We start from the raw sequence: 16,665 nt of genomic DNA on the forward strand, positions 1-16,665 counted from the left end.
CGCCGCTACGTCATCAGCGTAGGCGACGAGAATCACTCCGAGCGGTATCTCCAGTCGAAGCAAGCTGTCGTATAAGCCATTCCAGAAGTCAGGTCCCAGTATCGACCCCTGGGCAACCCCAGCGGTAACCTGTCTCGTTACCTGTCCTTCGATCGTTTCGTACGTTATACGTCTGTTTTTCAGGTAATCCTCCACAACCCGAGCCAAGTAAGGTGGGATCCCGAAGTTGCTTTTCAGCGCCTCCAGGATATCCACCCACCTGGCCGAGTTGAAAGCATTTCTGATGTCCAGTGTCGCCAACAGCACGATAGGTCGGACTGCGTGGCAGTGTCTGTCCAGTTCCAGGAAAGATCGACGATTGGATTGCTCCAATCGTCGACCGACTCCTCCTGAAACCGAACTGCAGGTCGGAGAGACGTTCGCATGATGTTATTACGGCCTAGATCGAAGTTTGTTCCTATTGGCCACCCTTTCTGAACATAGTGTTTTTTCCTGTCTCTACTGTCCACATAAACATGAAAAGCAGGGATTTTTTGTGAAACCCGATTGTGGACCTAAGAGTAGTGTTGCAATTTTGAACACTACTCGAATATTTTATTTTCTCCGATACCATCTGTAAATTTTCGTAATTTTCTTTCAGCTTGGTCGAGTGAGCTATTGGAATAGGAGCATATGTGTTTATGTTGTGGAATAGAATGGATTTGAGACTACTTTTTGAAGAATCAATGAAGAGTCTACACTCATCGTTTTTGTATATGTTCGGTTTGAATTTATCCATCTAGCCCTTCAAATTTGAACAGTACACAGTAGTAAGGCTATACCAGTTCTAACTCAGGGATCTCAGGCGGAGCGGGGACGGGGGAGCGCGGGGACCGTTGCGGAGCTGCATGGTATGTGGAGGGGGAAGGTTCTCGGACAGCGGGGGTGCGGCGGCACTTTGAAGAGACAAAAAATTTGGGACAAAAGATTTTTTTGCTACTGATTTATGTTTCCGGTATATCAGATTGGACTGGACGGAATTTTCTTTTGAAAGTGCTCTTTCCAAAAATGATCTCAATTATAGGACTCCGTGACTAAAGATGTTTGCATGTTAAACTAATGACAAATTTGTGTCCTGTGTTACATTTTTTACCTTCCTGTGATGGCGCAAGTTCGGACGAGATTTCTTTTTTCAAAACCAGTTCTAATGCTCTCAGGGGGGTGTGGGGACGGGGGAGCGCGTTGCGGGGGTTGTATGGTGTGTGGAGGTTCTCAGGGTAACGAAGAAGGGGAGAGAGGATGCAGCAGTCCTGTTTGCGGCATTGCATAGACAAAGCATATTTTGAGGAATAAAAAGAACTCGCGGATGCCCCCCTCGAATGACTGATTTATGTTTCCTGCGGAATTTTAAGAAAAGTCAGTTGAGAAGAAAGAGACCCCTAATGAGAAATTTATGTGTCCCGTATTACATATTTTTACATTCGTGAGATGGCGATGAGATTTCATTAAAAATGCACCTACCCTTCCCTCCAACTTTTAACTTGAGAGATGTTTAGAAGAATGTTTTCCAAGAAAAAAAATGTTCACATTGGACTAGAAATCTTTACAGAGATGCACTCGCTCAATGACAGATTTATCTGTCCGGTGTTGAACATTTTTTAACCTGCAGAGGCATTTCTCAAAAAGGGGCAAGAAGGGATTTTTGAAGTCAACCTTCCTCGATTAGATCCTGGGTACCACATTCGAGTTTCCAGAAAAGTCAAGATTTTTCCTCCCCCCTACTCATCCCCACCTCAGAAACGAAAAAACGCGTATATAAAATGGAACAATTTTGAGGAAGGTCCAGACTCTGTCGAGACGACGTAACAGTTACATTTCGAGTCGGGTGGGGCTCAAGAGTTAGAAGGCCTAAAATAGCGAACAGGAATTCTGTATATTTATATATGCGTTATACAAAATGCCTGTTCGCCATTTTAGGCCTTCTAACTTTTGAGTCTTACCCCGACCGCGCTCAGACTCCGTAAATATTATATATATATATAAACCATGTGTCAGTTTTCGATCATCGTATAAACAAACGGAGTTTTGTCATTATGGAATGCGTGTGGGATATATAAAAAAAACTTTCGTCATCTAACGAAGTGCATTGTACTAAAACCTGTGGAATGCTAAACTAAACCGGTATAAAAGCAGTCGCGTAAATGTTGTCTGGTGTGTGAAAAAGAATAAAATAAAAAAATACGCGGTGCATGTCGACGAAACTTTTTAAGATTTCATTAATTCGTTTGACTGAAAATAAGTTTATCATTTATATCATTTGTTAGTAGGTTATAAGATTACATCGATACACACATCCGAAACCACCCGAGACTTGTTTTCATACTGAACGTCATTTTGACAGGTGAGGTTATGATCCCCAAAGTGCTGTTGTGTGCAGACTCTAATTAATAAATGAAAATGGTTAGTGAAAAGTGGTTAATATTTATTTTGTTAAAACTTGTGGTATACTAAACCGGTATAAAAGCGGCCGCGTAAATGTAGACTCTGTGTGTGCAAATAAAAAAAAAAAAAATATAAAACCAGAGTTCGCGGAATATCGTCCAGTGTAAATATATCATCAGTTGCGTGATTACATATCATGTGTAATAATGTAGGTCATATATACGAGTTCCCTTTGATAGCTGTGTGGTAACGAACCGGCCGGGGTTTGACGTTACGAAGTGCTGGACAAATGTAACAAACGTTCGCATAGTTAGTGAATAATATAAATAAGGTAAATCAGTTTATCAAAAATAGGTCTGAAACATTGTAAGAAAAAATGTTCGTCAACCTATAACGTCAAATTTTCTTTTTGTGATCTGAAATATTATGGTTGATAATTAATAAAACAAGAACACACGGAACTGTTAGTATATATAATGTGAGAAACTCCAATCGAATAAATGTTTTCTAATTTATTTCTTGTGTCATCATTATTTTTGAATATTCCCATATTTTGCTTCCTATTGAGTTTGGCTCTGGTCTTTCCGATCCTTGTTTTGATTCCATCGGTTTGCAGCGGATCGATACATATTATTAATTCGTTGCCTAATATGTGTCCATTAATTTTCTACTATTTCTTCATGCTGATTGTGGTAACGTGATTCAAGTGGTTTCCGACTATGATCATCAATCGCACATTTTGTATATCAGATTCTCAAAACAGTTTCTGGTCTTGATATAAGTGTAGTTATACTTTTTCCACCTGGTCTGTCGAGTAAGAAATTTTGAAACTTGTTCCAAAAAGTCTTTGGATGCTTTTTTTGCTGATAGTATGAAAAATTGAATCTTCGGAATGCGGTAGGCAAACACAAATTTTGACAACAATACTTATGAAATAACGTGTATGTTGAGTATTCCTATTCTACAAACTGCAAATGTGGAATTATTAGTGAAAAGATTCATTACGATAAGTCTACAGTTGCTAAATTTTGGATGCGATTAAGTATAATACCTGCCAACATCATGGAAACCTACAGAATTTCTGAATGTTATGTGCGCTATGTCATTTTAATGTAACGTCATGACTTTTAACAACTTTTCTCTATAATACTATAAATTTGAATCATTGAAATACAGCAAAAATCTGCAAACTATAAAATTTATATACTGTACCATTCATTTTACTTTTCGACTCTCACTGTAATATAAATATGAAGTGAAAAATTCATTAGAAAAGTCTTCAGTTGCTCATTTATGGATGGATTTGAAATTGCTGTTTTCCAAACTCATTGCGCAGATACATTGAATCGCAGCAGATACCTGCGAACTTTGAAATTTCTGTGGATAAATATATGTGCTAAGTATCACCTCCTATCTTTGATTATGGTAATATGTAATGGAACTTGATTCAGCAAGTTTTAAAGTGTTTCTTTTCAAATAGTATTGAAGTTTGTATTACTGCGGTATGGAGCGAATACCTTCAAAATTTGATATTTTTGTGTCGCAGCATGTGTGCCAATCATTTTAATTTTTTACTCCAACCGTAACATGTAATTTCAAAAATTCATCACAAAAGTTTCCAGCTTTACTATTTAACTTAATTATCCTTTTTCTAAATTCCATGCTAAATTTCTGAATTTCTAAATTTATTTCTAAATTATCCTGAAATGAAATTGTTTTCCTCCACAACCAATGCAGGTACCTTAAACGTCTTTGATTTCCGTTGCTCTGTTGAATTAAGTACGCTCAGTTTTTTTTTACACCACAGCTGGTAAAAATAATTTTTCAGAGTCCTTTGTCGATAAAGAATAAATTACTTTTCCGACGTGCAGTGTAGTCTCTGAAAATGTACAATTTTGAATTCAGTTAAATTTTGAAAAAAATGGTCTTTAGCCATTTTTTCTTAAAATGCAGCATCGACGAGACATCAAATAATTTTGCGTCTGTCAGATGGATTTCTAGTGTGCACGTTTCAGGAAAAATGTATGGCTCGAAGACTATTTTTATAAACTTTATAAAGTTTCGCAATGATCAAAATCGCTGTTTTTTTTTTTCAATTGTCAGGTATTACGACGGACGAATTGTTGGTCGACTATCTGAAAACCAAGAGTCCTGTGCATCCAGACGTAGAGTGAAGAATCGGATATTTGATCCGATCGGGTGACGATGAGATGATAAGCACCGAGCCAGACGCAACCGACTTAAGTTATTCGGACATGAAAACCGGTTCTGGCTCTTGGTTCAATCGTGCCGCTACTACCACACTGATATTACCTCTGCTGTCATATCAATTTATTTGATCGATCAGAAATCATGGTTTTGTTTAATTTATCAAAATCAATGCAATAAAAGTGATTTTTCACGTTACTACGAACTTGCCAAATGTTAAAAAGCGGCTTCAAAATCATTATCTCGATTTATACTCAAGGAAAATATTTGAAAAGTGTTGAAATCGTTTTTTTATTCAAAAACTGGACTATGCGATATTCCAATTCTTATCACCGCTCATTTTTGTATGAATAAAACTGAAAAAAATCTTTGTAACGAAAGAATGTCCAACAGAGTTAAAAATATTTCAGGCTTCTGACAAATATCAAAAATAATTTCCATCAGTCCTCATTCAATCTTCCAAAAATTGAAAGCATATGCTTAAAAGATCGTAAACTCTTTTGAGAGTCTCAGTGATCTCGTTGATCTCTCGGCAAGGCAAATCGACGTAATCGAACAACGTCTTTATCATTTGCGTCAAATCCTTGACTATGTAGGGCTTATCCTCGACGTTACCATCCATCGCGATTACTACGTACTTATTGAAGTTTTTCAGAACCTTTTGTACTTTCATCAACTGCTGGCGATTCAGGTGGCTTTCCTGGTGAAGGAAAAATCACGATCAAAACTTCAAAATTCGAGACATTGGATAAATTTTGAAATTTCTTCATTTATAAACTACTATGTTCTTTCTCATCATCAGCCAAACTTTGGTCACGAATTTTATTTTTCCCCTTATTGGGTTTACTTTTCAACTTTCTCGTTCAAAATTTGAAAGATTTCTTCGATCTGTTTGTGTGTCAATGAGTTGCTAGAAAATGGATTCAAATACCTGTAAGGATGGAATTCTAGTAAACACAGGCCAGTCTTCTCGACAAGGTCGACACTGGCATTCGAAGAAAAACTGTCGTTGCAGCTTTCGTTTTCTCGTGTAAAGACTTTCCATCGCATAGTGGCTTCCGTAATTATCAAACACCTGATTAAATAATTTACTATCAAGTTTCGATGGCTATCCACATTATACTGATTTGAATACCTGATTTAGTTCTAAATAACTTACTTGCTCGCCAGCTTGGATCGGGTATACGGCATACAAAGCAACACTTGACCCGTAATGGACTCTGTTCACCATGCAGTCACAACAGTGATTGAACAGACTCAAGAATGGTTGAAGCGTAGCCCCACGCTCAGAATCAAACAATTCTTTCGTTTCGGTCACTTAATCAGGCAGAAAGATTAAAATTGAAAAAAATATGAAAATATTGTTCAAAAAATTGTTGAAATTTTAAATTTTTTTACGGTGTGCACGTTGCTTGGAATAATCTGTTGATGTCTTGTGATGAGTCCTCCGACAAAAATTGACCATGGATTTTCCCGCATGGATTTTATGTCTCCGGTGAACTTTTGGCCAAAAAAATCAGTCAGCCTTCCAAGGCAATAAGTCAGGTAAACGGCGTTGAGACACCTTCCAAACAAATCTGGCGTAGATCTTTGCTCAGTGTTTGTCGCCAGGGTGTAAACAATTGAGTAATCTCTTTCATCAAGGATCGCAGGTGTACCAGTGAATCCATTTGTCCTTGGATCTGAAATATGCCATGGAAACTTGAAAATATGCTCAACAATTTAAACATATTAAGAAAATGTTCAGAACTGCGTAGTCATAATTCCATAGAAGCAAACCTTTTTCCAGTTCTAGAGACTCAATTTTGTGCTACAACGTTGTAAAACTCCCAGAGTCTTTGAGAGCCTGAATAGCAAGTCGCAGGCTCATGAAACCGAGTAAATTGAATTCCAGTTTGAGCAGAGCACTGATAACAAAGCATTCGAAAACATGATGGTGTTTCCAGGCATCGTCGCGACATTTTTCATCACAAAAAACGACACTGGGGCATCTTTGACAAGGAACAGAAGACCAAGTCTGACAAAGACAGTTTGAACGGTGAGTATAAAAATTTTCAGGTGCCAAGATGGTAGCGTAGCCTTGTTGTATACTCAAGACTTCCCCGGGTTCAATATTTCTTGTGGCTCGGATGTGGCGACCGAATTCTTGGTCATAGACAACTGCAAGGGCGGAAGACACACCAGGGAGTTCAGGATTATCACTCGGTGTGACAGGCTTATGTTTCGCTTCATCAAACAATTTTCTTTGCGCCGGATAAACATTTTTTTGCCTCAATAGTTCAGCAGCATTATGATATTTATTTTTAGTGCTTTCATCCAAGTTCGTGGCCTCGATACTCAATTGTATTTCTTTAATTTCTCTGTTTACTTTGTCGCTTGAAATTTTCCTCAGAGCCTTGAGACAATGAACTTTCCGTTACAATAATTCAGGCCGGAGATGTTGTGGATACTGAAGAGATAGTGCTCGCTCGATGTCTTGAAGACAATGTTCATAGAGCCTTGCTTCATACAACAATGCCGAACGGTTACCGTATCCGAGAGGAAGTTCCGACGAATTGGGCTCCGCGTACGCTATACACTTTGTATAAAGCTCAATTATCTCATTTCTTTTCCTCTTCGAACTAGACGAGACGAAAAGGTCGTTACCGGCTTTTCGGTAAGAAGCCGATAGCTTCGAACTCTTTTCTTCAATTTCGATCTTCGGCGTCATGTCATACTTTTCCAATAAGCTTAATGCATAAGAAAATCTTTCATCGTCGCTTCTTAACAAACTGAACTCGTTGTTACTAATTTTTACTTGACCGGCATCCTGCAACTTTCTGTTCAACCATATTAATTCAGCATCCATCGTTATTCTTCTTTTATTAATAATTTAAGAAAACGATGCAGCTTTCGACTTGATTATGGAGTGTTATCGAGTATTTCTTTCTCTACTCTCGTACACGACGAAAAAAAATGAAGAACGCCAAACCAACGAATTCAGACGTACATAAAAGTCCAGTTCTTACGGGCGGCGCATTTCAGAACTAACGCTGGGGGCATGTCCCCACAAAAGTCACCTCGGTGAACTTGGCCCCTCCATTTGATAATGACCAACGGCGATCAAGATGTTCACACTGGCAGCACGTAATTTAGCGACCTCGCGTTTTATCGATTCCACCTCGTCGAAAAATTCGATCTTGCCTGTTGCCGCTATAACCTTTGTGTCAGGCGTCATTATGCCGATCCGCTTTCCCCTCACCTCCAATATCGTACTGTTTTTCAATTTCGAGACTGCCAACTCTGGCTCCTTCCGCAGATCGAGGTTCCCCGTTACTATCGGGAACGTTGCGTTTTGTATGAACGGCACCAAACCCATTGGCCCGTCGTCGAATTCGTGGTTGCCCAGTGACTTGAAATTGGAAGTGAAATCAGAAGATTTTCATCGAGGATTCAGTCATTCGGAAATCAAGTTCGATCATTTGTACGAATTTTTTCCTTTCTTACGATGGTATCCGGCGATAAAATATTCAGGAACTTTGAAACGAACCTCCACTTGTGCACATTGAACCAAATGCTGCATTTTGCTCCAGTATTTTTCGCCTATGTTTTCGTTCCTGTAAATGCACGACTATCGATTTCCTCGGATGTTTTTTCAAAATTTCACGATTCAAATTTTCTCAAAGAAAGACGATAATGAGCAAACTGCAGGAGTTTGGAGAAAACAGTTGGTAAGCTGTGCCAAAAAGGAAATAAAATAAAAAACTTACCTTATATCTGATTTTAATCGATCCTCAGCATCTTGGCTGGTGAAAAGGGATAAAACTTTTAATCTTTCGTAGCGATTGTTCAGTTCGGCAGTTCATTTTATCTGATCGATAGCTTGCTTGGAAAACGTTAAAATATATTAGTATAAAATGTAGGTTTGTTGTTGATTGATCAGTTTATCATTTGTCGACTCCTGTAGCTGCTGATCAGCTGATCCCACATGCATGTACAGCATGCGCAAGTGCACTGCGCATACCCGCTGCGCACACCGCAAGTGCCCCAGTTCTAGGGACCCTAGGTGAAATCACCTAATTATAAATCATTTAATATCAATTAAAATATCAACTCTCGAACGATTTTCTTTCACTCTCAATCTCTCTCAAACGATTAAAAAAAAATGAAACGTCTGAGTCCATTTTTCCAGGAGATAAAAAAATGGGGGCCAGCTTCACACCAAAAAATAAAATCATTTTTGCCAAAAAAATAATTACTCTCCAACAATTTTTCTTTTCTCTCATACTCTCTCTAACGACTCTCAAACGATTTGCACTAACGAAAGTTTAAAATAATTAAATGGGGGGGGCCAAGTCAACGGAAGTCCACTGTCGAATTGGAAATCCTACCGTGAAAAAAACAACAGCTCACAGCGAAAATAGTAGCGTACAACTGTGTAAAGTTGTCGATAATCGAGTACTACGGTTGATTCGATATAGAAAAATAAGTTTGAACATACCCATAAATATTAGTTTTCTAAGCAAGTTCATCATAGATTTTAACAAACTATGTCTATAAGAACACAGTCTGTTACATATAGAAAACACGAGCAAAAATTGGTCAAGACAAGTGTGACCGTTCCAGAGAAAAGTTTCTTCAAAGAAATCCCCCCTATCAGCTGATCGCAGTGAAACGCATAACTCCCGTCTTTTTGCCCTGCGGGCAGACTACCATAAACTTCACCGTACAACTTTGATTTAAAAATTTGTTAATTATTGATTACTCTTGGTACTCTCAAGGGCGCTAGTTGCGGGTAGTCGGGAGTTAAAAAGCTAGACACACACACACACGTTTTTTCGAATGCTCTGAGCACCCAACACCGAAGTTGAGCGCACTCTCGGAATAGCGTCATCAATGAACGTCAATGAACAGGCTTATGGAACGAATGGTGTTATCGGTGATATGTTTCAGTGCGGGATGCGAGCGTCTTTTCACCCTCCTACCTCACCCACCTTTGCTTTTCCCTTCCCTTCAACAGTACTGAATACTGACAGTAGTCAGTCTGACTCACTCCGCTCTTCCAATACCGCAAAATTTTCAGAGCGTATTATATTGGAATTTCCGCTGAATTAAAATAAAAAGATTATTATTAAAAGTTAAAAGAAATTAAAAGAGAGTCCATAGTTAATACTACCAAAACAATTTTGATCATGTACAAGGACCGTTAAAAAAAGAGGGGAAGCCTCAGCCTCAAGTTTTTATCGTATTATATATTTTTAATTGCTAAACGCCATAACCTATTTACAATGTGTACTTCATCATCATTGCGGTTGGGTCAGCGACATTTGGTCTCTCGACAGGCAATCGCTACGGGTTACGGCAGAAAGTTTTATTACTACCATAATAAAAATTTGGTAACATCGTTAGATTCCAGTGCAGCGAGTGGAAAGAATGAAAAGTTCATTCCATCGATCAATTGTCGCAACTATGGGTCAGCTGCGATCGCCTCAAGTACCTTACCTGGTGCACTATCGAAACAACAGGCCAAAGATCTCGCTGTTAGATTGACTCCTGATGAACGAGAGATCTTAATCTCTGCCCTTCAGGAGTGTCAGTCTCATACGGTGAAAGCTGAGTACGAAGGTAATTTTTTCTGTTTTCCACGTTTTAAAGGTTTTTATTCTTCCCTTTGTGACACTATTTAAACGTCAATGTTACTATGATGTGATCTTTTTCACAGCATTTCTTTCAAAGGTATCTGTGACATTACTATCATATGAATACTCAATGCCTTTAAAATTATTTACTTTGTTTCCGGCAATGAACTTGTACCTATGATTTTTTACTTCTTATTCATCCTCAACCCATCAATTTTATTCAATGAATAATTTTATTACTATTTTTTTTCCATTCCTCAATGTTGTGTCAATGAATATTCTATTTTTTCCTGTGAAAAAAAAAATTCTCCAGTGATGGAATCTATTGCAAATTCCACTGTTCCAATGATTTTATTTCTTCATACAAAAAGGAGTCTTATTATCATTTGTTATCCACCACTTTTTTTCTTTCAATATTATTCCTTCAGGTCAGCTTGCAGCCTTTCGGTGGCGAAGTAAATTTGGCAGACCTAGCAGAGTGCCCTCACTGGGTGATGTTGATCCCACAGGAAGTTATTGCACTGTTCCTGATGACTGGCTACTTCGAAAGTATGGTACGAGACGGATAGGAGGGAAGGCAGTGTAAAAATCACGGAATCTGTCATTCTGTGCCATTCAGGAAATTTTGACTGCAGACCCTTTTTTGGTCTATGCGTCTTTGAGTTGAAAACCTTTTGCAGCTTTTGTGTGGAGGCAGTGGTGGCTAAGCTCATCGTCCAAGCTTTTCCAACTTCTTAAAGCATGGTGGGATTGTAGAACTCCACCTTACCACGTTTTTACAATCCCACTGTGCATCAAAGGATTAACCATGTTAAATTCTGTTATCATCTGTTACCAAGAGAGTTGATTGAAAGATATTGAAACAATTAAAAAATTATAAAATTCCAAAACTTCCAGATGGATGTTATAGTGTTTCAGTGTATTACCTACATTTCACAAACATCACAGTTATCAATAATATTGCTGTGAAAGCCTCATAGCTATGATTTTAAATAATTTGAGAACCGATGGTAGAATTTTCAGGAGCCACAGAAAAAATACTCGTGGTATTAAAGAAGTTGTTGAAACATTAAAAGAATGTTTTTCTTTATAAAAAAGTATTTTTTACATTTCAAAAATTTCTTACCATAATATGCGTACTAACAAATTTCTAATTATACTTTAAGCGGATCATTCGGAAGATTCATGTAAGCTCGCATGAAATAATGAACTGCACTCATAAACACAAGCACAAAGTTATCAGAAAAATAAATAACTAAAGAAAAAGACATGAAAATCAATATTAAATGTTTTATGTGTTGGTACATGCAATTGTCTGAAGCCTAATTATTTCATAGAATATTTATGTTAATAGGTATATAACGTTTTAGTATATAATAATTTAATATCCAAGAATTTTTATGTAAATAATATTGTTTATCTTCTTAAATTGTCATTTACAAAAATGCATCTGCAATCCCTACATATTTGGAAAACTTGCCCACTTGTCATCTCTGCCTTCCACCACCAGCTAATCGGAGCTCAATATCGCATTAAAATATTCTTTTCCTTCTTTTTCTTTTTGTCATTAATACTTCCTTTATCATAGTTCATTCTTTAAAGGAATAAAACAAGTTTCACAGAGAAAAAAACTTCACTGTATCTTACTGACACAGGCTATCTCCTTTTTCTGCTTTACCTCTCACACGGATAATCTATTCTGTAAGTCTGTCTGGATCACTTTTTCTTTATCCTTGCAATTCTCTCAGCATGGTGCACGGCTGAAAATAATAACTGTAATAAATGTTAACATTTCTTCCACTCGATTATTTTCAAAATTAATTTGCGTTGATGAAAGAACTAGCTTGATGGAAAAAATCTACAAATAATAAATATTACGGAAAACTATAAAAACAATGTACCAGAATTAAATATAATCGTACGAGCTTCCGTATCAATATTGAAAGTGGTGCAATAATTTCGAATGGTTTTATTATTTTCCGTACTTTTTCTTATATCAATTGAGCCATTCGTTTTTGCAATACACTGCCACTGTCAGCAGTACATACGATTACATGGTACATATCTTTGTGTAGGACTCCTGATAAAATTTACAGCAAATATCAGAATAAAACCAGAATCTCTGTATCAAAGTCAAGGGCTTGAAATACACATTGTTAAAAATGACGAGACAAATTCAGAATTTAAATCATTATAAATTAAAAAAATATAGTGTAGTACTTTTAAACTAAAAACATGAAGAAAAATATGTAAAAGTTAAGTCGGTAGGCTACCTCGAACGCTGAAATGTTTATTTGTCATTTGAAAACGAAGAAATTCCACCAAAACGGAAGTGTTGAAGCTCTTTGTGCAGTCTCTATGCAGCATACTCGCATGGTTGAAAATTCACGAACTTATGTCGGGAAAAACAGAAAAAATTATGTACGAAATATTGTGATTCATCCAGTCAATAAGAATAGCAATGGTCATACCAGATTTTATACTCACTAGTGTTTTTTCTTTCATTTATATCTCGTATAATTAGGACTTTTCTATTAAGCAGCTCACCATATGGCGTGAGGGAATCTAGTGAAGGGGTTGAACGTACTTTGGTTTTAAAATTTCGAAGAATCAATGTAACTTTTCAATTTTTTATCTAAGAGTAGGGATTTCAAAAATAGTTTTCCAAAGTTTCTGCATGGTCTATCGGTGTAAAACTTTAGGAGAAAGCTTTTCTAAATTTCCCCTACTCGACTCCACTGGCCGGGTGCATCACAGTTATGTTTGATTTTTACCCAAAACTGTTTTTGAGGAGATCGAACTAAATACAAAAAAGTACTGTATTTTTGAGGAGATCGAACTAAGGATTTTACTCTTTAGTCACATGTTATTTCGTAAGACAAACATGGTCCAGATTTTGTTATCTGGAAATGAAAATACACAAGAAACTCCAATTCTGATTTTTTTGTCGCAAACCTATCAACCGAAAATATTCCTATTTTCGAATTGAAACTGCGATATAATAACTCATTAGTACGAGTGAATAGAAATTTCTCGGAATTATCGTAAAATAACGATAAAATTGTCTTTATACAGAATTCTGTAGCTCTTTGTAGGAATACGTTTTGACAAAAGTTAATGACTATTTCATGGCTTGTGCCTTACTTATATTAACTATTAAAAATTGTTTGCACTGAGTCAATAATGCTTCAAGAGATGAAAACATTTTTTTCAATATTGTATCTCTCATATTTTTGCATAACTGATGGATAACATTCGTGTTGCAGTTGCAACAGTTCCTCTGCCGAAAAAAGGTGATCTAATGAGAGGTAAAGTGCAATACTGAAATTGACTTTTTTTAGTGAATCTAATGAGAAAAAAAATTCTAAATCTCATATATTTTCGTTGTTTCTAGTATCGGTTGCTAATGCAATTCCATTTATTGGATTTGGTTTTCTCGACAATTTCATAATGATTATCGCCGTATGTAAATCCAAATAGTTATATTCAAAAAATAGACATTTTTATTATGAGACCATTTGGGAATAATCATGAAATTTGATTATCTTTGACATATAGGGTGAACATATTGAAACTTCGTTGGGCGCTGTTATTTCGTTAACGACCATGGCAGCTGCAGCTTTGGGAAATACTATTTCCGATATTCTGGGAATCGGATCAGCTTTTTACGTTGAGTTATTGGCACAAAAGATTGGATTCAAACCACCAAAATTAACGCCGGTCCAATTGGACATGCCGGTTTCAAGACGAGCCGCAAATATGGTAAGGCTTTAAAATGAACATTAAGAATTTTTTCATATTCTGAAATAAATTATTTCGTAAATATGCACTATCGGCGAAAGCTTTTTGCACAAAATTTCAAAAAAGTTTTGGTAGGTTGTGTTATACTATTTTATCAGTAGTCAACATGAAAAAGTTTAATAAATTAGATTTTAAAAGATAAAGATTCAGATATCACTTGCAACGTTGTGAAGTTTTTTCAAAAAAAAATTTCATGCATTTGTTCGCGCGGAATCATAAAAGGAAGAGTTCGAGCTGTAATTTCGTGTTTTTTTTTAATTTTTGTGCGATTTTCCTCTCGACAGTTATCTCTTGTTTTTTTGTGAAAAAGGAGGCAATCTGAAAAATCCCGAGTATAATCTTATGAGAAATAAATTTTGAAAATTATCGAAGACAACTGAAAAACACTCGCTCCTGTAAAAACTCTCTGGAAACAACTCATCATACATAAATGTACTTATCTCAGAGTCGCTGCCGCGACTCTAGATTCCACGACTTTAAAATAAAACCAGTCGTGTATTCAGTACCATTGTGGAATTAATATTTTAAAAAATAGAAATTTTTGAACATCTAGTTTCGGAGATATCATCTGATAAACTGTGTCAATTTTACGTGACGCGGAACGGGCAGATGATCAGCTGTGACGACGTGGCAACAGTGTATGATGCGGCGATCTGATTGGCGCTAATGATAGGCGCAAACAATATGAAAGCTTTTTTTCCAAATGTTCGATCACATTTCTCGATTGAGTTGACATTTGAACACTTTTTAACTTTTCTCGTGACAAATAAATAAAACTTCGGGAAACACGGACACTTTGACACTCAACGCTATAATAATACTGAAGAGTGGTGTTGTTGCCACGATTACAATGCCGCTCTCTTTATTATGTAGAGGATATGTATGAGACGTCATTATGTAGAATAGGCAGTGTACAAGCTTTGACGAAACCGTGTAGCCAGCAGCACCATATAAGCATTGGATTTCATTATATGCCGCGAACCAAACTTTTAGCTCGTCCGTACACATACCTTAACCACACGCGGCATGTTTCATAAAAAAAAGTTAACGGACAAAATTATAAAAAAAATGATTCTAATATTTTTGAAATGAGAGAAAAAGGTTTTCCCTCTTTAAAATATTATCGGGGTGATCGGGATGATCTGAGTTCCAACCAAAGGTGTGAGAAGAACAAAACGGCAGAAAAAAGATCTAAAAAAAGTCTGATAGTTTTGGATCTGTAAATGGTGTCTACTTGAAAAGAAAGTCGAAAAAGTTTTATTTTCAAAACAGAGTACTAAGCATAAAATTAAACAAAAAAAGAGAATAGTTTAATTTCTGTTCTTCCAAATGTTTTTTAAAAAGAGTTTATGTTGACTACATGCGAAATAGCATAAAAACCGAGCTAGAACTTTTGTAAAATTTTGTTTACATTTTTCATTACAGGGCCGTGTGATTGGAGTGACAATAGGTTGTATACTGGGAATGACGCCTCTCTTACTTATGGGCAAAGATACGAAAACGGACGATCAAAAAGTCTTAAATTCGCAGATAACGGAATCACAAAATTCCCAAGGAGCAATTGCACTATGAGCATAATTAAGCTTGTAACATAAGACTAAGGTTTTTGCATAAAAGAAAGGGAAAAACGGGTAAAATTACTCGAACAATATACTAAGCTTGACGAATCCATACAAAAAGATAATATTCCTTCCTTCCGGTCATCTCAAAAGTCGGCGGAGGATAATATTCGTCCGGTAATAATCTAATGGATCAATCGAGAGAATAATGTGAACACATTCCAAATTATGCCTGCGAATATCAGTGGAAGCGGATTATGCAGATCTATTGACCTTGGAAATATGCTGACTAAGGATTACTTAACAGAAAAAAAACTTATTTAGTGCATTTTTACAATGCTGTTACCCACAAAATTTACTGCAAATATTCTTCCCCTCCTTTTTTTTTTAATTTTTTCTATATTGTTATTCATATATTGGAATCTATTTTAAAAAAACTTATTTATCTTCCTGCAATGAGCGAGCAAATTTAAGTGTTACTTTTTTCACGATAACGATAATGTTAGCTCAGGGCATTTGTGCACCTCGCGTATGTGTGTAATAGATGTATCTATGTAGTATACATAATTGAAATACCAGTAGCGTTACTCACTTTTCCAGAATTTGCCGGCACGAAAGATTTCTGATAATTAGGTGATGTAAATATTTTCATGACTGACTGTATAGCCAATGAAAAAATGATAGGGTTATATAGTACCTGGCCGCGGTCAATTTTTCCCTTTTGCTCAGATATCGCCGCGTATCACCCAACATTTTTCTTTAGTTCCTCGAGAATGTCGATATAATATAAATAATTGTATATTTTCTTCAATTGTATTCTTACGAAAAGTAATACAAACGATATAATTATATTGACTCAATAGAAAACAGTTATAACACATTTGAGATGTTGATCCTCAGGGATCGAGGTCGGCTAGATGGAAAAATCAATGCTGTGCCTCAGGGACCGACATCGACTTTTACGTATATTTGTATGTTTACGTTATTGCGTGTAAACCAATCTACGAAAAATGTTTGATTAAAAGAAGAATGAGGTGACGAATGAACTGAAAAACGAT

General features: G+C 36.5%; 2 protein-coding genes and 1 long non-coding RNA gene across 8 annotated transcripts; 1 reads left to right on the forward strand and 2 right to left on the reverse strand.

The window, feature by feature from the left end:
• Positions 1 to 4,730: 4,730 nt before the first annotated feature.
• On the reverse strand, positions 4,731 to 8,959 carry LOC122414929 (SET and MYND domain-containing protein 4-like). The gene is made up of 7 exons (XM_043426603.1): positions 8,379 to 8,959; positions 7,050 to 8,225; positions 6,457 to 7,004; positions 6,028 to 6,311; positions 5,789 to 5,914; positions 5,561 to 5,704; positions 4,731 to 5,329 (listed from the first exon to the last, which is right to left on the reverse strand). Exons 2-7 carry the CDS (start codon positions 7,475 to 7,477, stop codon positions 5,081 to 5,083), a joined length of 1,779 nt encoding a protein of 592 aa, XP_043282538.1. The 5' UTR covers positions 7,478 to 8,225; positions 8,379 to 8,959; the 3' UTR covers positions 4,731 to 5,080.
• A 648-nt stretch (positions 8,960 to 9,607) lies between these two features.
• Positions 9,608 to 16,664, forward strand: LOC122415310 (transmembrane protein 65). Of its 6 annotated transcripts, none has more exons than XM_043427322.1 (7): positions 9,608 to 10,233; positions 10,676 to 10,801; positions 11,414 to 11,434; positions 13,514 to 13,555; positions 13,642 to 13,709; positions 13,806 to 14,009; positions 15,474 to 16,664. In XM_043427322.1, the coding sequence occupies exons 1-7, from the start codon at positions 9,897 to 9,899 to the stop codon at positions 15,618 to 15,620; spliced, it is 945 nt and encodes a 314-aa protein (XP_043283257.1). In that variant the 5' UTR covers positions 9,608 to 9,896; the 3' UTR covers positions 15,621 to 16,664. The 6 variants fall into 6 exon arrangements, with proteins under 6 accessions (XP_043283257.1, XP_043283258.1, XP_043283259.1 ...); XM_043427323.1 differs by having other exon boundaries at positions 13,523 to 13,555; XM_043427324.1 differs by lacking the exon at positions 11,414 to 11,434.
• On the reverse strand, positions 11,309 to 13,812 carry LOC122415311 (uncharacterized). Its single transcript, XR_006261895.1, has 2 exons — positions 12,521 to 13,812; positions 11,309 to 12,007 (listed from the first exon to the last, which is right to left on the reverse strand). It is a non-coding gene; the product is annotated as an uncharacterized lncRNA (long non-coding RNA).
• Position 16,665: the final 1 nt, after the last annotated feature.

The sequence above is a fragment of the Venturia canescens genome, chromosome 8 (assembly GCF_019457755.1).
Source record: "Venturia canescens isolate UGA chromosome 8, ASM1945775v1, whole genome shotgun sequence".
Lineage (NCBI taxonomy): Eukaryota > Metazoa > Arthropoda > Insecta > Hymenoptera > Ichneumonidae > Venturia > Venturia canescens.